We start from the raw sequence: 25,250 nt of genomic DNA on the forward strand, positions 1-25,250 counted from the left end.
TTTAAATAAAATTGAATTTAAAAATACTTCCAAATAACACATTATACCACTGAGAACACTCATCTCAGATAATCTCTGACATAAACTGGACCTGTTTTAAGGATCTACAGTGCCAGACACACAACTACTTTTGAAAAAGGGTTACAGAAACAGTGTAAAAAAAATAAAAAAAAAGCTTTCTCTTTTGATAAGTAAGAATCTAGAATCTGGAGAGAAAGCCACAGTCTGGATGGAGATGGTTTACTGTAAGCAGCTCAATAAACACAAACAATACATACAAGCTACCGAAGTTAATCATCAGTATTGTAATGACTGACTCCTGAACAATCTGCAACATTGACAATCTAAGTATTTAAAACTGTAAGCTAATAAATCAGTCAGAAGACACAGGGATAGAAAGTTAATGTCATACATCATTTCCCTTAATTAAAAAATCTAAATAATTGGATATTTCCTTAAAGTGTTATCTACTACTCTTGCTATGTTTGTACACTCTCATAAACTTCACAGAAAGTCTCACATCATTTCAAAGCTCAATAGTCATAGGCCTATTTCCACACATTTGTATGAATTGTCTGTTTACATGAAAAAAAGGAGTTTGTAGTTTCTACATTTCCATCAATTTAAAGCACAGAGAGAAAAAATATTTTTTTTTTCCTTAGGAACCCTCTGATGCCTCTCTACAGCTAAACTGTACTAAAACACGATGAGCCACAGTATTGTCTTAGAAAATACGCACTGACATGAAAAGTAAAATCCCACTGTATATGCCCCACAAATCTAGTAAAATTGCAAATTGAAAAAATATATCAGTGATGAGTAGTTGAGCAATCTGCTTCCATCTGAAGTCAGGAAATTAATGAGTGTCTGAAGCCAAACCAAACACACAAGGCCTCTGCCAGACACCCCTGTCAGAGCTCTCCTCCTTAACACAATATGGTCTTGGTCTTTACCAATCAAGATTTTCCCTCCCAAGTGCTTCATCATGAGCAGATGCTGTGGGCACTCAAAACACAGGAAAGCTTTGAACAGTGAGAAGCCACTGCAGAATAATGACTGCCTGTTTTCTTGCTTTCCCTCACTATTGGGTTGATTGTCAAGGACATTGTGGGACCACCTGGCTCTAAAAAGAGAGCATCACCTTCTCCCATAGACAAGGAGAAAGCTTTCCCACAGCTGGATCCTGAGGGAGTTGCTAGCTCACAGCTGCTTTTCCAACCCTCATCCTAGCTACTGAGAGGGTCAGTCTTTGCAATAAAAACCCCATGTTTCCAATTGGTTAAAAATTACCCCATTTTCATCTTTATAATGTGATAATACAGACAAACTTTTGAAATATGTTCAGCATGTATGAGGAAAAAAAAGTGAAGAATTGTATCTGAAAAGAGCTGAAATGTTATTGAACATAATTCTATATCACATCACAAAGTAGTCAAGAGTCAAGAATAAAGAGTACACAGATTAACATCTGAGCTCTGGGGACCAGCATCTGGCAGATGGGATGGCTCTCATTACTCTTCCTGAGAAGTCAAAAATCATATCTAGAAAAAACAAGTCCGTGTAATGAAACACTGATTCTCTTTCATCAAAATCCCAAAGCCGTTCTCTGCTAGAGATATATATCAGGAGCAAAAAGCTCACCAATAGCTCTGGTTTTGTCTCAATTATTTATTGAGGATGGCAAATACTTTCAGCCAGAAACTGCTTTGTGGGCAGTTTTGAAAGAGACAAATGTCCTTTCATTATAAGTGTAAGCTATCCCTACCAATGAGTCAGAGATATGAGAATACAGGATTTTTTAATAATCACAATGAAATCAAACAAGGGTGTTTACAAAATGGAAGCATGGGGGGAAGGCCTTTATAAGGCCTCATTTTGCTCCCAGGGTTTGAGCCAGACCTACTGAGGGCATCTTTCAACTGGTTGGCATTCCTGGGCCTCTTCTCATGGATTTCAATAACTTTCAAACAGTAACTAAAGGCAATGATAAAGCTCCCATTGACTCCAGCCAGAGCAAAGATGGGGCTCAAATTATCTCTACTGTATAGAAAACTAACTTGTCATGAATGGCTATTACAAAATCTACAGCAGATGCTGAAATGTTGATTGCTAGATTAAGAGCTACAAAACCATTAAAAATCTGTTTTAAATAATAATGGAGTTTGCACAATGTAGTATTAGCCATCTTTCAAGCAGCCAGTAATTGTTTTCACTGCCTCATAAAAGAAGGTACTGAATGAATGCTGTGGAACAAGGTTTTGAAGAAGCTTTTGTGACCAGTGTGATTCACTGATTTTGGCAAGGAGCGCTCCACCCACAAAACAGGAGCATGCTCCAGCACTGATCGTCCTCATCTGGTAAGGAGCATCACAGGGGGAATTTTAATGCAATTAATTGTATTTTCTGCAGGCTGTCAGGAAGTCTCTATGAATCTGTGACTTTTGGCACATTAGAGCAAAATGTTGTTACGGAATATGCAATGGAATTGGATTAATTCTCTGTTGCACTAAAGCACTCTCTATGCTGAGCTGCCAGAGAGGTCTTAGAAAATAAGTGCACATGAAATTGGTAGCTTGTACATAGTTTGTCTATAATAACTGATACCCTAGACACTATCATTAAGTGGGTGGACTCTTCTTAATGCTCCACAGCTTTTCAGCACTATCATTTTAGCAGTCTAGAATCACTGACTTCTAATTGTGCTCCCCATAAAAGGAATGAAAATACTCTGATATCCAAATTATTACCAACAAACTGCCAATATGTAACCATATATAATATATTTCCTCTTAATTTATTTTCATTGTAATTATCTTCTCTTTTTCAATTAGACATCAATATTAGGACATATTCCTTGATAATTTCCACCCCTACTTTAAAATAATCTGGTTCCCATTTTTCCTCCCCCACCCATAATTTTAGGGAAACCATGCCAAAAAATAAGTCAAGTTGCCTTCTGAAAACATCTAGATGATAACTGCTATATCCATCACACTCCCTTAATTCGAGAAAGCAAAATGTTTTAAACTGCCATGTAAGTTCCTCTAGAGCAGATCAGAAAAACTAGTCCATACCTCTTCTGCAGGAGTAATACACTGGAAGAGAAAAATGCATTTATACTGTGTGAAAGCAGCCACACTGTGACCTAAATATAGCCACAATCACCTTAAATCTTAATATTTTAACAGGTATGTTTTCATACATCTCACACATGTAGAAATCACAGTTAAAAGAAGCCACCAGTATGTAAACTGATTGTTTACACCTTAATATGCTCACTACCCTGATCTGAGGCTTTGCACAAGTTTCATGGAGCTAACAAGAGTTTTATCAGAGATTCAGACAGATTACTTCTTCCTCCATGTCCTACTGCAGTCTCAGAAGCAATCTACCCCCACTACCACAGCTACTAAAAAATCTGTGGTAACACAGCAGGTTTCAAACATGTGGCAGAAGTGTGAAGATTCAGGGTATTTCAGGAAGACACTGGTTTTTCAGAGAATGAATATTCCCCAAGACTGAGACTACACAAGAGGATACAAGATGAATTCAAAGACTCACTGTAACTGACAATAAAAAAGGACCTGTACTTCCCCCTCCCATCGCCCCCCCACAAGTATTTTCCCTGCTGAGGGGAAAAAACCTCAGGGCAAATAGCTAAATCAGGCCTTTTTTGCCCCCCCCCCCCCAGTTTAGAAGTAAATTTGGTTAAATTTGGTTTTATCACATGACCAGATGATTTGAAGAAGAGTTGTTCATCTGCTCTGTAGCAGCTTGACAAAAACCCCTTTGTACTGAACAGGAATAATTACAAAATCCACTCAATTTTAGTAAATATCTTTATTGTCAGAAAAAATCCTGATGGCCAGCAGTCTAGGACCTCACTCTTTGAAAGACATTCATACAGTTTACCCAGTTATCTGAATGGCTAACTTTTCTTCCCCATTCCAAACTTTTCAGTGTAATTTTCTTATAAGCTTAACATCTTACAGAAGAAAATCACTAGAATAAGATGCTGATAGACACATCAGCACTCCTAATCAACACCCCTAAAACCACATTATAAACTGCCTGGAAATACAATCTGCCAGTTGCACTCTATATACAGTCTCATGAAAACCATTTAATTTTTGGACAAGGGCAAGCAACCCAAAATGCAAAGCTGTTGGATAGATTACTTGGGGGTTTCTGACTTACACAACAGTGAAATCAGCCTCTATATGGTGCTGGAACCAAACTACCTTTGTGACATGAACACAATGAAGTTTTCATCATGTTCTTGAAACTAAATCATACATCTAAAAAATATCAAATTCACCAGTAAGTGAATTTAAGCTCTACTGCCTCTTCTCTTTATATTTAATGCTAGCACTGAAGCACACCCAACAAAAAATGCACCAAGTAGATGGAAGAAAGCAGAAAGACTTGCAGGGTACTGAGTATCAGATGAAACTTCATGCTTTACTGTCAGTTTTTTCAGAAAATTCTTAAATAAAAGTATAGGGTGATCCAAATGGGAAAAGAGACTGAAGGGATCAGATTGGTATTTAGATACAGGAGGCCAAAGATACCAGAGGATAAAGCAGCAAAACAGTTTTGCATAATATGTTATAACAAAAACAAAAAAACAACCAACCAACCAAAAAACCTCACAAAACAAAAACAAGTAAACAAACTCACAAAACCAAACCAAACCAAAAAACCCAAACCAAAACAACGACAAACTGTGGATTCATGATCCAAAAACCAGCAGTGGTTTCAAGGCATGTCCAAAGGTTCATCTCTACGTAATCATATTTATGTTACTTCTCTTGCTTCTGCTGGGATTCAGAAGACAAATGATTGCAATATCTTCCAGTTAACTTCCCTGATGTAAGAAACGAATGCACTGCAATTCCTGCTGCACCCTATAAATTCTTGTTACAAATGCAAACAATTTTTGGCAGCAGTCAAGATACTAATACAATCATAAACACCTCAAGTCACAGATGTGGAATCCATTACAGGCAACGTTTCTAAATGTTAATAGCTTGAATTTTTATTTCCAGTTATTCTTTAACTTCTTTAATATCCCCGCTTTCATAAAACTCCCATGCATTGAACCACCATAGACTGACATGCATTAAGAACAAAAGCACATTCAATCACCTTACCTGTACTGGCATAGCCCACAGGTTAGGGCAGAGGAAGAAGAACCACATCAGCTGATTTGTGTCTATGGCAACCAGGTTACAGATCTGGCCTGCTGTCATCTCCCCCATAGACATGTTAGAAGTTGAAAGCTGCATAATTTTATTGTATATTTTTGTCTGGAAGAGAGATCAAAACGTACTAGCATACAGAAATAAAATGAGACTTCTAGCTCCATCTAAACTTCAGGCCCAACATGCTGAGGGAAAACAATATGTCCAGTAACCTGAGTGAAGGATAGAGTGAGTGGATAAGGTTTGGCCTTTTAAGTTACTTCGTAAAATTTAAAGCTACTATTCTTCACTGATAAAAAACACAGGGCTGTTACCTGCATCGTGGTTGTCTAAGTATTCCATTTTTGCAGCCCTGTGCATCAATAAGAGAATGAAACCTTTATGCCCAAAAATGCCCAAGAAGCACATTAGCAGCTATGATTTACACCTCCAGCATCTTCACAGAGAATCCTTCCTGTAACTAACACTAAGATATTATTAGATACAATAAATAATCCTCAATGTATTATTATCCTTGTTATTTTTCTCTGGTAACTGATTAAGGTCCCATCCACCACAGAACAATGTTCCTGGCTGATAACATTGCTACACTTTGCTTAGAGAACCCAGTCCCACTACAAAGGTTAATTCACAGACAGCAAATGTCACAGGTACAATTCTGTACTGAACTAAGCAGTTGCCTCAGTGCAGAATCAGGCACCAGGCATAAAATAACTTAGTACAGAATAACGAAATAATACTTTTACTGGATAGTTTGGTAAAAATCAGACACGACACACTGAACAGTGGCAGATTTACACAGGAAGAGAGAAAAGATTTAAAGAAAAAAAAAACATAGAAGAAAGTAAAAAATACTGGCACAGAGACTGCCATTAATAGTGATCTGCTTAGAGTGCTGACTTAGAATTTTCCAATTTGAATAGTCCAACTGGTGTTATCTGGACCTCTTATATCCAGAGCAGCAAATACAAAGCTTTTCTTAAACAAAATTTATTTAGCACTATTGTCCAACTATTCCCCTTTTGTACTTTGGTCCTTGTATTTTTCAGTCATTTGCAACTCTTCCACTCAATCCAAGTTATGACTGGTTTTTTTTTCCCCCCATTCTTTTGGGTCAAATTTTTCTTCCTGTAGAATTTTTCTACTTCATTCTAGTCAGGCAAAACCAATGGATGAAATCCAGAAGTCTGTCAGCTGACAAGTGCTTCCAAGTGTAAGATCAAAAGAGAATTAAACAATTAGGCTGCTATTGAAAGCATCCATCCATCACGGAGACTCCCCACAGCAGCCATGCAGCTCACGGGATAAATAGCGTAACTTATACGTCACACTAAGCCTGGCTTTCATGCTGTCACAGGGTAGGTTTCAGTCAGTGCCTCTGGCAATCCCACACTGTAATCTTACACCAAATCTTCTCATTTCCACGCACAGAGCTTTGTATGCTACATCAAACTTTGATCTGTAGTTGTCAGTTATACAACGATTACAGACCCCATTTTTGCAATCTGACTTATGCTCAGTGCTTACAGATTCCACTGTGCCTGGCAGATTTTGTGGCATGACACATGGAATCAAACACTACTCCATGCATTGGGAATACAACCTATCCTTCTGTCCAAAATATATTTACAATACATTTTAAAGATGTTTAATTTGCATGGGATGTGACATTACCAAAAAATGCCATTAAGATGGGACAGGTGCAGTTCACACCTAAACTACTTCAAAAGTTACATTCAGTTGTACTGTCATCAAATTTTTACTTAAAGGTAAGAAGACATACAGCATTAGACATTAAAAATAAACTTTTATATAAAACCATCAAAATAAGATGCAAAGGAAACAGAAGTCAGGGCTAACACAATTTCTAACAGCAATGGTACATTCAATACATTTCACTTCAAGAGAAGAATTTCAGAATGTAACAACTATATAACTTATATTGACAATTAATGCTTATGAGGGCGTGAAAAGGTTAATTAGTAATATATTGGGTACCTGTATTGCGCCTCTCAAGTTGATTCCTGTTTCAATAGCAACATAGTATGATGCTTGCAGAAATGTCCTCTGCAGTAGAAGGGCAAAAAATAAGAGTACAGCCAAAACATAGGCATTGGACAGGAACTCTTGCGATGAAATGAAGAAAACACCAAGAATTTTAGTCTATAAAAAGAAAGTTAAAAATCAGGTGCAATGGTAATTTAATGCCCTGTTTTTCATAATTAATGAGCAGAGATAATCACAGTTTATTACTTTGAAAGTGCTCCCAACCTTGTCTGAAATTTCAGTTTATCACTTCAAAGAAACAGTCTCCTAACATGCCAACACAGTAAGCTTCACTTAAAAGCAAAATGACATTTATAGGATTTCTATTATCCTTCCAAAACTCTAGGACACTGAATAACTCCATATGGTCGTTTATTAAAAGGTGCGCACTGCCCATCATCAGAAGGAAAAAGTTAACATCCTTTGGGAAAAATTACTCACATTATTTTAACACCTCAGGTTACCAAACACTAAAAATGACCTTCAGAACTTTAAAAAAACCCAAAACTCCCAGAACCATGCAAATTATTTTGGCCTGCAGCATCTTGTTCATTTTTACATATGGTCATTACCTTGTAGCAAGCTCAGGAGGTCACTAAAGTGCATTTTGAAGCATGTCTACAGTTTAATGGGAAAACAGTGCATTTATTTCATATTATATTTAACAAGCTGACACCTCTGATGCCACAAGTTGAGAAGTTGTCTCACCATTAGAAACCTTAATTCTGTAATTAAAATGTCTCCATCTTCCTCTTTCTCCTCTTGGCTCTTTCAAAACTTTGATTGCTGGATTGTGCTTCCATTAAAGGCACAATTAGCAAGAGGACTCTTTCTGTGCCCTTTCAGAGAGATTCTTGCCATTTACACTCCTGCTGTATCCCTTGTTCAGCACATTTTTTCTTGCCTACATAGTTTCTTTGCTGTTGAAGTTTTCACAACTGCTAAAACACTTAATCAGCTATATTTCACAAACTCTCAGTGTCTGTACATTTTATTAGATCTGATCTGCACCTTGCAGTTAATGTCATTAAAAACCCCATATGGCAAGTTCATGAAGAGGCAAAATTTAGTTTTTAAAGCTGTTCTTTTGGCTGAGCTAGCTGGAAAAGGAACAAACTTCTCCCTACTCTTATTAATACCCAGTTGCTCCAACCTGCACGCTTCTGTTGCTTAATGTGCACTAGCTGGGGAGCTAACTGGATTTCTTCCTGAGACAATTCAAATCACTGAGATAAGAAAATCAGCCCAGGAAAAAAAATAATAGGCCAAATGAACCAAAAAAACACCCAATCAGTGCCAGAGATAAAGCAAAGGAGAAAACAGGAGCAGAGGTAAAAAGGAATGTAAAAGGAGGAAGATTTTAAAATCTGCATTAAGTGCAGAACTCTGAACAATTGCAGTACATGTCAGCAATTATAGTTCAGATAAAGAGACATTTAACTGCTATTTTACCTATTGCACCCAAAAGGGATTTTAAAGCCCTAGTTTATTACTTATCCCATAGCAACTCAAATAGGCTACAGGAGCATTTTATACTACAAATAGTCTATAGTACAATAAAAATGAGCTTCTCTCCCAGATTATTTACAGTCTTGCAAGTTCACGTTTTCAGTGCTGTCCTCCATGCACATCTGGCCAGTACTGCTCATCTCTGCAGATAATACTACTTTTTACTGTATGTAAAAGAATACATTTGTTTTCCACAACTGTTTGCCAAATCATGCTTGTCTAGCAGCGAGATTCTGGTGCAGCACTCATTCCCATCAAAACATTATATAATAGACAAGGAGGGAAAGTGAGATGAATATTCTCATCCTTTCTTTTAATACTCCCTTGAGGGAAAAAGAGGACAAACACAAACATAAAGAGCACACACTTAATGAGAGCATCAAGATGTTTGCCAAGTTTCAGAGGCATTATGAGGCCATTATGGCTTACTGAGCATACCTGTGTTTAAGCTACAATAGGTGTCTACACACACGTCAGCCTGTAGGAAACACAGAAATACCTGAACACTTCCTGAACCTTTCACATATAAGGCAAATAACCTTGTTCAAGAAGTTGATGGAAATAATTAGAGGTTTTATTTTCAGAAATAGCTTTGGGAATATAAAGTATTCCACCTTCCTGACAACCTCAGAGAAACACCAATTCTTAAAAATTGCTCTAACAAGTAAAAGGTTGAGCAAAAAGTTGATATTTAAATGCACAGACTCTAGACTCACAAAATCTTAATGTCAATACTGGGCCCCGTGACTTCTAGAGCTTTTTAAATAATGAATTTGCTGCATCTCTGCATGTGTTATGTCAGCAGCTACTCCTAATACTGGAACTGCTAATCCTAACGTTGCAATGTGGAAGATGTTACCAGCAAACTATAAAGGTTATCATTCTGTCAGTCTCTTCTTCAGTGTGAAATGATTAACACTTAGAGAAATCCGTGTCATAGGAACATTCTGGGATGGCCATAAATATTGATACTGGAGTTATAAATAAACATGAAGAGCACGACAGAATTTAAGATGCTGTCGTGCTCTAACTACAGCACTAACTAGAGCAGTTAATACTGCCTGTGACACCCATGTGATCTGAGTTACAGCTCCACAGTGGGTTATATCTGTCACAAAGGACCTGAGGAACAGAGCAATTATTCTCTTTGCCTTCAGTTTCACAAAGAGCATTTGTTTGAAAGATGCAGTTGACTCATTACAACATCTTAATCTAAACTATTTAAGACGCAAATGGGAACACTCCTAGCAGTAGAGCTGGTGTATTTCTTTCCAAAATAGACCAAGTTGGTTAGGTATGTGAACACACATGGGTACGCTCCTGAACATCCCAGACAGCCTCCAGATAATATGAATAGAAACCCTTCATTAGAAAGATATTTCATCTAACCCAGCAAATGCAAATTTCAAACATAAATGTAGCTAGACCCTTACCAGAAAAAACAATGTCAAAACATTAATTAAGGAAAAGCCTTTTGGAGACATTTTAGCAAAGCTAAAATACACCCTTAAGTGTCACTCATGGACTACCACCATAAGTGAATATTGCTGTTAGCTGATCCCAAATTGGTGTCAACAACAACAGTTAGGTTACTGCTTAGCTAGTGAGTGAGAATACCAGGCTGGATGGAGCTCTGCTTAGAGCCTAACCAGACACAAACTCTTCTTTTTTCCAGAGACACACTAACTGACACTTTTATAGGAAAATTTAAATAGGAAAATTAAATAGGACAATCTGTAAATTGTATCAAATCACAATTTCAGCTGAAACAGTGTCCCAAACAAATTATTGAAAAGCAGAGCTCAAGACCTTCCACAGTACTTTCCTGCATTATAGTCCTATAGTTTCAATTTTCTCATTTCCTGCATTAACTGGTTTCCATTGATCTATAATAAAACTTGCTATAATAAAGCTTCCAAATATTATGATAAGGATTGCAAAACAGACAAACAGTTAATTTTAGCCTGAGGCCTTTGTTAAATTTTCTGCACTGCAGCTGATGGACTTCAATATTTACAGTGGACCTAATCCAAAGTGTACTTGAACTAATGGGTATATTTCCATTAGTGTCAACAGACTTTAGAAATAGTCTTATATCAGACACTGAGCTGCAGAAATAAACTGATCTATCTTGTAGAAATCCAGCCTGAGTGACCTCACCTTATAATGAAAAGATGCTTTCTGAGTTACATTTTTATTTTAAGTTAATCAAGAAACATATCTGCTTCCTCTTGGACAGCATTCATTTAAATAGCATCCTTTAAAAGTATGTTTCAGTTGATCTTTCAAAACTATCCTCCTCAAAGACACTAGAGGGAATTCTTGGTCACAGTTAAATTACTTGGCATTTCATGATGATGACAAAACTCTGTGTCAGTCCTCTTAGACACCCCTCATTTTTGGAAATGAAAAGGCAAGCCTATTAAAAACACACTTTTCCTTTCTGATAAACACTCGATCACATATTTGATTCAATCTTTACCCAAGACTGAACCTAAATTCCTTATGATATTGATGGGATTCTGGATATGCTTCACGGTTCTCTCAAATGAAGTTATTTTTCAGAACGCAAGGCTGGCTACATGCATGGCTCACATATTTTGCCCCCAAAAGAATCACAGAATGGATCAGGCTGGAAGGGACCACTGGAGGTCATCTAATCCAACCTCCCTGCTCAAGTAGGGTCATCCCAGAGCACATGGCACAGGATTGCATTCCAACTGGTCTTGAGTTATCTCCTGCAAGGGTGACTCCACAAGCTCTCTGGGCAACCTGTTCCAGTGCTCAGTCGCCCACACTTTGAAGTTTTTCCTCATGTTCAGGTGGAACTTCCTGTACATCAGTTTCTGCCCATTGCCTCTTGTCCTATTGCTTAGCAGCACCAAGCAGATCCCGGCTCCATCCTCTTGAGACCCTCCCTTTGGATACTTGTATAATTTGATGAGGTCCCAATCCCAGTCATTTCTTGAGGCTGAACAGGCTCAGCTCCCTCAGCCTATCCTTGCAAGAGATGCTCCAGTCCCCTTAATCACCTTTGTTGCCCTGCACTGGACACACTCCATCACAGTGTACAAGTGGGTTTCAGGCAGTACATTCACACTGGCACTTCCAGCATTCACAAACACAGTGCAGAGTCTCTTTCCTTGCTGAGGACAAACAAAACAGAGCCACAGCATCACTTCTTCCACTCCTCTCTTTCGATGACATTTTGACAGTACCTGTGGGCGGATGGTGTTATTTCCTTTTCCAACGTTGTGAACAATCCCAGAGATGCAGAGTGGCCCAGCGAATCCAAGCAAGTCAGCCAGCATACGGAATGTGCTGCTGAGAAGTAAGGGTCTTCCGAAAGCACAGCAGAGAGCACGCCAAATGGATCTGGATCCTTGGGGAGAGGATGATCTTTTGTTCTGGTCAATATTAAATTAAAATTAGTAAGAATTATGTTATACATTAACCTCAGGTCTGATAAATCAGTGGTATTTTTATTATTGCTTTAATTAATTTATGATCATTTGTAATCTCTCAGGTAGAAAGCAGAGGAACTACAGCTACTGTTTCATTTTACAGAGTCAGAACAAAGCAATAATTTGCACTTTCTTCCACAAAAAGAGTCATGATTTCTTTCCTACCATTAGTAGGGATCGAGTAAGTGTGTTGTTTGTGGCCTACTGAGGAAGGAAAAAAAAAAAAAAAAGAGGGAGGGAAGTGACTGGTTTTTGTTCTATGGTGAACACAGAGACTGGAAGCACACACTTCTTAGGCAGGATGCAAACAAGTTCTCTTAAAATCCTGTATATCCTCAGCTCCCCCTGAGGAGTGAAAATTAATTTGAGCTGCGGTTGTTTCAGCCCTGAACTCTCCTATGGACAAACTATAACTGAAATAACATGGAAAAAAAATAGCCCTGCAAGGCCTAATTAATACTGACTGCATAACTGAATGTTTCTGGGGTCTTATTAGGGGGAATAATGGTGTTCAGTGAACACAGTCCATGATTCCTTTCCCCATGAAAATGGAGGCCGTACCAATTTTACACACATTTAACCAGTAACGGGTTTGACATGCATGTTTGATTAGAGAAAGTTCATTATTTGTACAAGGTAAAACTGAGAATGTGGTCTCTCGGTATATGGACTGCTATGCCAACGAATACTTCATTTGCATCTTATCTGTTTATATCGCTTTGTGTCATGCTTATATGATAAAAAGTAATGAAAAACACAAACTCTGAGTAAGTAGGCAGACATAATTCCATGCTTTGCATACCTTCTGTGCCTCAAAGGCCTCATTAAGGAGAATGTAATTGGTCAAAGCTCTCATAGCAATGGGAAGCTTGCCTATGGTTTTCAAATCTATTGGTTTCTTATGGGCAGTCTTGATGAATGTGTTCATCCACCAGTATGTTCCTTTGGATAACAGATTCACAAAGGGCTGCAAGAATCGGACACCAAGATCCTGGAGATCTTCAGGAGGTTTAACTTCTTTAGGAGTTTTGAAGAAAACATACCTCTGAAATACAGAAAAATGCCAGCAGAATCATGGTAAATGTGCAGAAAATACCAGTGCACAAAGAATATATAAGGACATTGCAGATAATGAATGAATCAGTTTTGGTTTCTTAAAAGACATTTAAGTATAACCAATACAGCAATTGGTTTCCCCAGGTACTGAGGATAATCAGAGGCATCCAGAAATAAATAATTATCATTCACTATGACTGCTTATGGTGCAAAAATTTGTATACTTGTAGGAAAAAAACCCCACCTTACAGAATCATCATGGTTGGAAGAGACCTTCAAGATCATCCAGTTCAACCACCAAACCAGAACCACCATAATCATCCCTACACCGTATCTCCAGACACCTCTGGAACACTTTCAGAAGTGGCAACTCCACCACCTCCTTGGGCAACTTATTCCAGTTCCTGCCCCCTGTTTCAGTGAAAAACTAATCTGAATCTCCATGGTACAACTTAAGGCCATTTCCTCTTATCCTTTCAGTTGAGACATGTCAGAAGAGACTGACCCCCTCAATTATTTAAACACTACAGCCCCAGCACTGCTTTGAGTTCCAGGCAGCACAACATGAGACATGGGAGCTTAGGCACAGCCCTGAGGTTATCACTGGGTTCATCTCCCACACCACATTTCTTCACATTTGTTGGCTCAGAACATGGAGCTACTGGTGCTGCAGCAAGAAAATTTACATGGGAATATTTCTTTCCCTCCTAAATTTAATTTGTGCACAGTTGGTGAGTGGCAGCTGAAGGGAACTTTGGCATTTATGTATCCAGCAGTCTCCAAAGTCTCAGTTTAGATTATGACTGCAGCGGGAAAAAAAAATATAGCTTGGAGGAACCCCAGTAGCCCAAATAAATCACTTATTGTAATTGTCTCCTGGAATTATCAGTGTGTCTAAGATTCTACCAGTCTTCTCTTGCATCAGAAATACTTGGCTGTCATGACTGAAACAGAATAACTTAAAAATTTACAGCAAACTCAAACAGATGAAATTGATCTTAAATTAACAGCAACAGAATCTGGCATTTTTTTAAATTACAGATTCACCTGGCCTAGTAAAATAGTATTAACCTTCGATTGTCAAATAGATTTCTATTTCTAGCTGTATTTTTCTTTCTCCTTTAGTAATGCATTTTACAGCAAGTACCTAGAAAAGGGAATAAAAAAATACAAATAACCCAAAAAACAACCAATAAAAACCACAGAAGGAGACTTCTATCATAGTTACTTACCCTCACCCTAATGACATTGATTTCTACAGCTAGTAGCATTCCATAAAGAACAACCAAGAGTCCTGTGAGGCAAAATCGAAGCTGAGAAAATCCAACCCCATTATCACAGAACTTCACAAATTTGATGGTTTTAGTTATGAAAGCTAAAGTCCAGTAGAACAGCAATGCTGTAGAGAAAAAACAAACAAATTAACCAGCTCCATAGTTGCAAAAATATATAATGGCATTATAAAATATAATTAAGGAAGAATCCAACAAAGTGCATAAAACCAGAGAGTGGCCTTTCTCATGTCAGACAGAAAGGCCTAATTTAATACAGCAAACATTAAAATATTAAGATAATGTTAGTTCTAAATGCCTTTTCTATTAGAATTAGTGATATTTCAAAAGTTTTACATAGTGAAGTCTGCAGAAGGAAGTTCCATCTGTTGTAAACGTGTGTCCACATAATCAGCTGAAGGGAAGGTGTTGCTCCAAAAGTGAAGGTGCCTGTGAATAATCATCTTCAGATTTGGTTAATGCCACAATACTGCTATGAATGTGGCTTGGAGGAAAATTCCGCGTGGATCTCTGGGATGTGTCAGGAACAGATATCAAAATACTTTGTCCAAACTTCTGCTGCACTATCGTTCAACACAAATTCCATATGTAATTCACAATGTAGCTCAAACAGTCACATCAGGGAAGGATATTCTGGAATTCATGGAATACAACTGTCACTTTTTAGTGTTCTACAAAACCTCTTGTCTCAAGGTGCTCATGCTACAACAAGCCACAGATAAATAATCCCTGTGATAAGCTCTGGTGACTTGGAAGCACTCACCACACCGTAAGGCAGCTCCTGTTCCCTGTTCTTAAGGAAATGCCTCCCAGGGTTATATTTTTTTAAATAAATCTTTCATTGCTGCTGTATCTGCCATGGTGCAACAGATGGAATGAGCTCTAACTGCCAAGAAAAGCTTGGATGTGTTTTCCACGTGTCTTGCCGGAACACCAGAGAAAGACTTTAACCAAGGCATTAGCAACTGTAAGTCTAGCTTAAATATGGATAATCAGAAGGAAGCTGCATAAATTTCAAAGAATTGGTGGTGTTCCAGCTACCCTGAGGCACCAGAAAGCACCCTGGAGATGTACTCTGGGGCTACCCCTTTCCAAGCAAAGCTAAATTCAATGCAGAGAATCCGTGTGAGATTTGGGACTGCCAGAAATGAAGTTAAAACCTCTCCTTTAAATGAGGACAGCGAATGGAACAATAAGGAACACTGTGCATTAGGACATTTGCCAAGGGAGCCTCTCTTCCTCTAGAATTAAGGGGCCAGTTCATAAGAGGAAAACACTGAGTGGTCAGGCATTTGTGCACTGCACTTCAGTGGCCAATGCAGTTGTGGAGAGGGTTTAAAAGATATACTTACCAAATTTCCCTGATACAAGTTTAGCTTTTTTATGTGAGGCTTCCTATCATCTTCCCAACTTAGATTGCTTCTCATCCTGTATCAGACTGCTTCCTTCCTTTGAGGCACTATTCCTCCCTATTTACAGTGCTTCTGACTATAAAGTCTCACTTCATCCAAGAATTACATTCCATGCTGTTCTACTCTTAACCACCTTTATCTGTTAATTGTTGTTTTGTCTCATTCCTCTAACAGGCAGAGAACACATCCCTTTTAGAATGAAAGGGACTTAAACACTGAGCACTGAAAATATCCACCAGTAGAGGACTTCCAAAAAAATTACAAAGCCAACAGGCACTTACGTATGTCTTGAAATTATAAATAAGAACTAGCAGAGCCATTCTCCTATTTGGGATTTAAACAAGGGTCTATATGACCTTTTATTATTATTGTTATAACATTAATTTATCTTTTATCTTAGCAGTATTAAAAACTGCCAAACAACATGCTTAGGTGATAAATGGCCACTTGCTGTCACACTTCCTTAGAAGCATTTGAATTTACTTGGCTTGTGACTTTTGAATACAAGTATGTCTAATCTGATCTGGAAAACACTCACAGGCCACTCAAGGCTCCTTGGAAAATCCAGTTGTGGGTCTATTCTTTATAGATGATACTTTTATCATCTGGCTGGTGAGTACATTTTGGCTGAAAGTTTTTAGAAATTACCTCTGAGAACATCCACTAGACTGAACTGCAAAGTGATCAGACCACAGAGGCATGCTTATATTTACTGCATTGCTTTAGATCTATTCTAGATGCCTAAATGACCTTCCTTTTTCTTGGGCCATGTAAGATAACTCAACCCACAACACTGGGGTGTAGATTCTTGCCTGCGCCACACCTCTGAAAAATAAGGCAATGCGCAACTCCAACTCTTCTACACTTTTACTGAATTAAGGCCAATCTAAAAAGCAACACATTTAACTGGATGGGATTTATTAATTAACCTGTGCCTGTTTGGAGAGAATAAGCAATATTTTTATGCAAGAACTTGCATTTTAGAGAATAAACTAATTCCAAGGGAAACAACTACAGTGCAAAGGGACAAAAATTTTTAATAAGAAAAATAGATCCCAGTCTAATAGTAATAAGACAGTCATATAATTAAGATTAGCTTAAAAAGACAATTTTTTAAAATAAAAAAATTAGTATGTTCCCACACTACCACCCATTTCAGATTAAAACCTCAAAGTCCTATTGTTATTTCATAGTTTTCTCCTATTATTAATTTTTGAGGTTTATTTATCTTTAAAACAAAGAAACTAACTTAAAAAAATGTGGAATCGGATGCTTCCATTCAGTTGTGTATTTTAAACATCAAGAAAGCAGCAGATTTTCCAATCCAGTATGAAAACTATTCTAAAATGAGTCCTGCTTAACTGTACTGCAATGTAAATGTAATGCAACCATGTGGTGCAAAGAGCATCAAAATTAGCATTATTATGAGAGTTCCCAGGTAAACAGTACCACATGGGAACACCTACATTTGTTGAAATATAATTACAGATCAAACTCATACAGAGAAGAACAAATTCAGACCATATCTAGGTGTTCCAATAGTTGGGACCCTCAACCACATTCACTAACTCAATCATTAGCTTCAGTGAATAAATATTCCAAACCTTGTCAACTTTTTTTTGATAAGAAATACTAAGAATGACTACTTCAAAATAGCCAAGTGCCTGGGCTAAAGTTGAAAGTCAGGGTCAGGATCAGTAGAGGAGTTTTGAGTCCTTTCACATACCCAAGGAAACACACTAATCCCCATGTCTGTCACGGTATCTGCTTCTTACTTGTTTATGAAGAGCTATAAATGGATTTGGTTTCTTTAAGGCACAGCATAAAAAGGATATTTAAAAAAAGAACATGTCTCAAAATTTCACAGGATTTGAAAATTTCACCCTGTTCAGAATTAATGAACAGATCTTTAAGGGTCCACTGCTCTGCATCAGTGAGAGTTCCCCTGCTGGGATTAATAGGTTTTGGATAAGGCTCTGTTAGTCTTTGCTTTAAACAGCTACCAACTCTCTGCAGCTGTGAGCATTCATCCTGCAGCTGAGGCAGATGATGCCTTGCAGTTTGCTGGAAATTCACTGATGCTCAGAAGCAACAAGATGTCACATCAGCTCTTCTGCTTTACTCTGTGTGTGTGCAACAGACCTCTTTTACACGAGCCCTGTTTCCCATACATCCAGCAAAAAGTTTATCACCAACTTCAGCTTTCCCTCCTGGTTCTCATTTACCTCATAAAATGAGGCTCTAAAGCAAAGCTGCTTCATGGCCACACTGCACTCTAGTGGGTTGACAGCTGAGTAAAGGTATAATTTAACTATCCATACTGGGCTCGTTTGCATGAAGTGCTCATTGCTTTGTCCCAGATGTCAATACAGAGTAGCTGCAAGTAAGATTAAAATATGAGAACCCTCACAGTTTGTGCAGTTAAGAACAAAGGATAGAGACTTCCAGAAATGTCTGTCTTAGGACAAAAAAAAAATAAAATAAAAAAAAAAAATCAAAGACCATCTGCTTGTGAAGACTTTGGACTAAAATTCAATTCAGACAAACTAAGTGGGAAAGACTGTGATGGTCTAATTTTCTTTTTTGCCTAAGAGCTAATAAGACCAGGTTTTCTGAGGGAGTCTATTCCTTGGAAATACTTGCAAAATTAAAATTCATCCATAATTAGTAAGTGTTGGTATTTGCTGGTACTTTTTAGTATTCAAGTATTGTCCAAAGTTTATCCAGCATCAGCACTCTAAACACTGGAAAACATTATCATAAAAAAGAAATCTCTACTGAGCACGAATTATGCAAAAATGGGTAATCAACTACCAGCTGTAACTTTGTGCTACCCTTCTCAAAGACTTAACAGCAGGAATGTGGTAGTGACACTAAATTATTTAACACTGCATTATACATCTGAAATAACAACAAAAAGCTCAAACAACAAAACAACCAAAAAAACAAAACCACAAAAAACACTGCTTGCTTTACAGGCAACTATAACAGTCTAGCAATGCTTCCAGAGGCATAATGCCTTCCTGTGAGAAGGCATTAAAAAGACTGGTTGACTTACTTAAAAAGCAATTAATGACCTCACCTGTTCATAAAGGATAAAAAAGATCCTACTTAAAAGAAAGGTACAAGAAGAAAAGCAGTCCCAAATAAGAAGACATAAAGGTTGCTAAGCCTGGGTACAAATCTAAATCTTTGGAGAACAATTTTTTTTTCAGGAGTTACAGCCTGAACAGATATTCTGCAGAATAGGATTCTCACTCACCCCAACATGTAGTTCAAAATAACATTCAATATTTAAAAACTTTCTCAAATCTAGTTATTACTGACTTTTCCCCACCTGACAAAAACTAGAACAAAACTTTGATACACAGAGCTACAGTGGCACTAGCAGGATCTATTGATACAAAAATCCAGCTCAAACAAAATTTGATGAGCCAGGATCACCAAAGAAATAACAGGTAACAGAATGTGACTAAGCATGTAGACATTCCCAGCCTGCAGCCTACTTAAACAGATGAGAACACATCAACAACTGCATGACAGCAGCAATGGATTTTCTATAGCTACAGTTTATTCACAATCCTGCAAAATACAGAGTAGACTAAGTAGTTCATAGCATTTTTCATTCAAAAGGCCTTAAAGCAGTTTTCAGAGGGAGTTTTAGAAACATGAAGCAAGAACAAGTAGACAAAGTAATATATCCATGACTAAAAGTTGGGGATGTCATTCCTTAACTCCATGCATATTTCAACAGACCACTCACACAAAGATTTCTTCACTCTTACATCACGCTTACACACAACAGGCTGACATGCAAGGGGTTTGGATTTAGAGTTAACGATTTCCCACGCTACTTTTCCCACAATAGCAGTTTTTCCTAGAGAAGTCTTTGGCTCACTGAATTCCCGTGAACACTACACAGACTATTATTAGAAAATAAAAGCATTAAAAATAAAGAAATGTCTGAGCATACCTAGAGGGGTAGCTTTGATCACACAGGACTGTAGTGACCTGTCACGGAGGAAGCAGACACACAGCACCACAGCCACACTTCCAAGTGCATAGATTTTGAGACATACCTATTAATAGTTTGGGAAAATTGGATGTTTCAATATTGTGGTAATAGACAACTGATGTGATGGCTGCCAGGAATGCCATTCCAGCTGGCATGTACAGGTGTAAGTGGCGGGATTCAGAAACCCTTTAAAGCAAAGAAAAAATCTGTTAAAGTCAAACCTCTCAGCTATTTAAATGCTTCCGTCTATATTCATGAACTGTACCCTGTACCCAGCTCTGATGTAAGATTTTCTAGAATGAGTTATGGATGCAAACCCCTCCAAGTTTTAATTGAACTTTTGCTCCTAAATCACACAGTTGGATTTCAAATTCCTCCCTTGTGCTGAAAATGAAAGGTGTGTACTCCTATTTCCTACCAAAATCAATTGGAACATTGTCTAAATTAGGACAAGCAGCTCATCTCCAAAATGAGAAAAGTTAATTTAAGATAAACTAGTTTGGGAACTGTCCATCAAAATATGCATATAAGACCAACTGACAGCACAGTTCAATATTTTCTACAGAAGCATTTTCTGGAAGTGTTTCATTTTTTTCAGTTTAAAATAAGGAACAGCACCAAAGCACAGGAATTACTTACAGTGAATCTGTCTTCAGTGACTGGAAACAAAAAAACCCAGACCTTTAACAGAATCATACACCCTTCTGTTTTGTCCTATAAAGCAAAACCATGCTGATGCTTTGCTCTATGTAGCAGCAGAAGGGGTCCTGGCCAATACAGCCCTTTGGGAATACTGGAATTGTTGGGCAATGCTCTTGGTTTGTGAAGTGTTCAAGAGAAATATGTTTTCCCCTCCTACTTATTTTCTCTTCCTTCCCTTTCCCCTTTTCTTTCTTTCACAAAAAGCATGTAGTGCTCTATGCTATCATAGGCTACACTTTCCTCTGTTTCCCAGCCAGCTTCACTAGAAGAGGCACCAGGATGACTTCAGCACACAAACATTCAGGGAAATTCACACCTTGTCCTCTGAATGGATTTCTTCTTGCTGCATCAAACACTACTTTTGTGGAGTTTGGAGAGACAAGAAGAGCTGTGCCGGGAAGGAGATGAAAGATCATCACAGGACATCACATTTCTGAGAGCAGAACATTCCAAATGTCTAGCAGAACCACATGAGCTCACATTTTCCTGCATCTCTGCTCTAGAAAGGAGATCCTTCCCTCAATGAAGATTGTGGTGAACTCCAGATCTGGCTGAAGCCATGCTCACAGCATGTCATGAACACTGACTTTCTCTTGCTGACAATAGGTGGATGTCAATACAGCAAAATGAGAAAGAATTCTCTGAAATTCCCAGTAATGCCAGGAGGTTTTGTACACCAGGGCTGAATTCTCAGCAAGGACAAAAAAAGCCAACAGGAACAGATTTCTTCAGACAGCCGAAGCTTCAGTAGGTAACACTGCAGCAGTGGGAGGTTTTTTAAAATCTGTTTATTTCACAGTTGCTGGAATTCCCCTATATAACTGCACCTCCAATAGGCCACTTCTATTGCTGAGATGCCAAAGCCTTTAGCACCCAGTTGCTGTCAAAAGAACTCACCACCATGATCCATTTTGGTTCTTAGAAAGCTGATCAGTCTCAAAACTCTCTTCTATTCACTGGAGCCCTTGCCAGCCTGCTGAGTGCTTGGGAAGCACGACTGTGGGTTGGCACTCCCCCAGCAGAGCTCCAAGCTTTGATTCTCATCAGGTGACACCTATTACTTAACAGCAGTGTTCTGAGTCAAGTTAAATAGCAAATAAATATAACGAGAGGCATTGCTAACCAGAAAAATAAAGGAGAAAACTCAAAGCAGGAGATTTTGCTCTGAGCATCCCACACCCTGATAACTCTGAATAAGCAAGAGAAAAAATCAGCACCAAGAAACATCCTATTTATATATGTTTAAGAGAAGTTAAAATAATAATGATGATATCATTTTCTACACCAGAAGTCTGCAGTGCATTTCACACTGGTTGGTGGATACTCGTTACATGGATGGCTAATCAGGGAGGATTTGTTCTATTTAATGAGGAGCTTATATTTCATAATCCTTGGGTTCAAACTCATAATTGTTATGAAAAATCATGCCTCTCTTCATAGTAAGAGATCATATTCATTGTTATATAATTAGGTTTTTTCATAATAAATCACTTTCCTATATCACTTGTTTCACTCGGAATAATTTTTTTCCACAGATTTCTGTTTAGTGACATCCTAAGCTGAATAACAGATGATGGCTCATGCTCACATAATATGAGCTGCTCTGCTCCAGGTAACATAGGAGACATAGTGCACAATCATCAGAAGAGACTCTGCGAGGGCTGACATAAGACCCAGCAGGTTAATTTCTTTCACCAGCAGATTTATTTCTTTCATTTAGATGAAAATAACTCAGTTTGGGGTGAATGGTGTGACCTACTGTGCACATGGGAGTTCCTCCTAAGTAAGGGCTGTGGGACTGGGTCCTTGGACATAAAACGTATCATGAAAATGTCACCATTTGCTTGAATCGTTAGGATTTATCTATGATTACTCTTTGGAAAGATAGCATCATTAAGCTGAACTAAAAATGATTAAGGTCAGTTGTGCGTGTGTACATCACTTGGCAAGGTCTGTGGAATTTCTGATACAAGGTTGGTAGGTTAATCACTAAGAAAACAGATTATATGTTCATAACCACAAGGAATATGGCTTAGATAAGAACTCAGGGAGGAAATATCTACCCTGAAACCTTTAAACTGTTCAGTGCTACCAGGAGAAGGCAGACATACACTTACCCATCAGACACTATGCCCTCTGCAATTTCACACACCAGCACAAACAAGAGGATAAAAGTCAGTATCCAGCGTAAATTATGGCCAGGAAAATGAAGCCATGTGCTATGATGTATATGTACTTTGGAACTCTGACTTCCCCATCCTAAAAGAGAAAAGAGAATTATAGAGAGCTTTCTTAACAAGAGTGACACACGAAGCTCCTGCTTACAAAAAACCCAAAACCTTATATGTAACAACCTTGCAGACCAACATCGACACATCTGTGTTATTAAACATGCACGTATTTGAATATTATGTGCTCTCATTATCTCAATTCATACAGAATAAAATCAATAATTCAGACAAGACATAGCCTTAAATTCCTATACTTCTAGCAACTGGCTATCAAGTAATTACATGCACTAAACATTTTTCAAATCTATTCACAGCTTAAATGACTAACAAATTAACGTTTTGACAAATACAAACACCATAATAAACATACTAGTTCTTTTCCCTTCAATTCTTTAAAAATGTTTTTTTTTAAAAAAAAAGAAAAAAGGGTGTGAAGCTTTATCTCGTGAAAAATTAGCAATACCAACAGATTCCAGATAAATGCAGAGAAACCTAAGCAAGAAAAGAAAAAAAGGTCCAGCTTCAGCTGACCCCATTTTCACAGTCGTGCTGGCCATTTCCTCACCGAACCTTTCCCACTCGCCAGGAGCAAATGTTACTCCGACCCGTGCCGTGGTTCTCCGCGGGCCGCTCCAGGTTTGGAGGAGGGTACCCGGAGCAGTGACAGCCCCGTGCGCTGAACCACCGGGCCACCTACCGGCCCCGGAGGGCTTGTGACATCAAATCACAGCCGCCTCAGGTACCGCAGGAGCCACCGCCGCGGGGCAGGACGTCTAAAGCGGGGGGGCCGCCAGGTGCCTGTGACCCCGCAGTAATTGTTGGGAGTAACATTTCATAACGCAACACTTACTTGTCAGGTTTCCCAGGCTTTAACAGCATATTTATTTCTACTTTCCGGGCTGCCGGTCAAAACGGGCAGGGTAAATCCTGCGATGTCCTCCTTCCCTGCCTGCGCAAGGGCTTTCACCTGCGGGGAGCTCCGACAGACGGGGCTGGGCCCCTCTGCCCGGGCGGACAGCGGGACGGGCGGGGGCAGCCCGGGGAGAGGCGGCTGCCGGAGCATCCCGCAGCTCGCACCGCATCCCAACACCACGGCAGCCTCCCCGCGCGGCACGGGGGCAGGGCCAGGCCGGGACACGGCAAGGAGAGGCCAGGCGGGCGGGGGGAAACGCGGCACACGCGCGGCAGCGCGGGGGAGGGAAACCCACGGCGAAACAAAGCCGGGAGGGGGGACGCGGCAAAGGAGCACCGGAGACAGAGAGGCAGAAGGAAAAGGGGGACAAATGGGAGAGGCACAGACACCCACCGATGAAGAGGATGGGGAAGGTGATGAAGAGCAAGAAGACGTGCGGCACCACGTTGAGCGCATCCACGAAGCAGCCGTTGTTGAGCACGCCGTGGTCCACGTTGTAGGCGGTGGAGTTGCCCTCGTCGCCGCAGAACGCCAGGGCCATGGCGGGACCCTGCGCGCAGCCGGGCGCCGCCTCCGCCTCCGCGCACATCAGGCGGGGCCGGCGCGGCCGCGGCTCTGCCCGCACCTGCCGGGAGCGGCGGGGGCCCCGGCCCGGCCGCGGCCCCGGCCCCGCGCTCCGCCCGCCCCGGCGCTGCCCCGCCTCGGCACCGCCCCCGAACGGCCCCGAGCGGGGCGCTGGAGGAGCGCGGCGGGGACGGGGGTGGAGGCGATGCGAACGCCCCGTGACAGCCCTCGGTACCCCGGAGCACCAGAGCCGCGTTCCAGAGCTCTGGGGGCTCGGTATTGAGTGCTCTGCGCACCGTTAATATGACAGAACATTAAATATCCAACGCTAAATTAGTGATGACGGAGGAATTACAGATTACAGGAAGTGTGTTTTTCAACCTTATCAGCTTTTGCTTTTTTCTCCACTATGATAAAGATATTATTAGATTAAGTCACGTATTCATCCATACCCTCCTCCCAAAGGAGACTTCAACATTACATCCTGAACAGCTGTTGTGTTTGTGCCTTACTATTTTTTACCCCTGAGTTAAACCCAAACAGTTTCCCCCCTCTACCAAAATTGCCTCAGTCTCTGAGAATCAGATCATTAATTTGAGTGGGCTCCAAAAAAAAGCGTTTTTATGTACACCAAAATAATCTACAAATCAAACTTTCCAAACGCATTTTTTTTTCTTGAGTAGAAGTTAGACTCAGCTAAGCCAAAGCCAAATAAAAGCTCTGATCAAATACCTCTCTGCTGGGGGATAGCACTGGAAAGTAAAATGTGATGTGCATCAGAAATCTGCACCTGGCACACACTTCCCAGCACAGACTGAATCAATGTCCAAGATTCAAATGTC

At 39.5% G+C, this 25,250-nt stretch overlaps 1 protein-coding gene across 5 annotated transcripts in view; it reads right to left on the reverse strand.

Annotated features, from left to right (window-relative positions):
* ABCC8 (ATP binding cassette subfamily C member 8) overlaps positions 1–24,458 on the reverse strand; it is a 73,362-nt gene extending 48,904 nt beyond the window's left edge. Inside the window, exons 1-8 of one of the 5 annotated variants that reach the window (XM_014252117.2) lie at positions 24,238–24,458; positions 22,818–22,959; positions 20,063–20,184; positions 14,512–14,573; positions 13,026–13,268; positions 11,978–12,166; positions 7,203–7,367; positions 5,154–5,309 (exon numbers count right to left, since the gene is read on the reverse strand). In XM_014252117.2, the coding sequence (XP_014107592.2) occupies positions 5,154–5,309; positions 7,203–7,367; positions 11,978–12,166; positions 13,026–13,268; positions 14,512–14,573; positions 20,063–20,184; positions 22,818–22,959; positions 24,238–24,433 (1,275 nt within the window). In that variant the 5' untranslated portion in view covers positions 24,434–24,458. Of the gene's footprint in view, positions 1–5,153; positions 5,310–7,202; positions 7,368–11,977; positions 12,167–13,025; positions 13,269–14,511; positions 14,679–14,907; positions 14,970–20,062; positions 20,185–21,597; positions 21,716–22,817; positions 22,960–23,781; positions 23,950–24,237 lie in introns of those variants that run through there. The other 4 variants (XM_005522306.3, XM_088057459.1, XM_088057460.1 and 1 more) reach the window with 4 other exon arrangements.
* Positions 24,459–25,250: the final 792 nt, after the last annotated feature.

This window comes from Pseudopodoces humilis, chromosome 7 (assembly GCF_049639895.1).
Source record: "Pseudopodoces humilis isolate 2021_Gansu_Grassland_sample_001 chromosome 7, ASM4963989v1, whole genome shotgun sequence".
NCBI lineage: Eukaryota > Metazoa > Chordata > Aves > Passeriformes > Paridae > Pseudopodoces > Pseudopodoces humilis.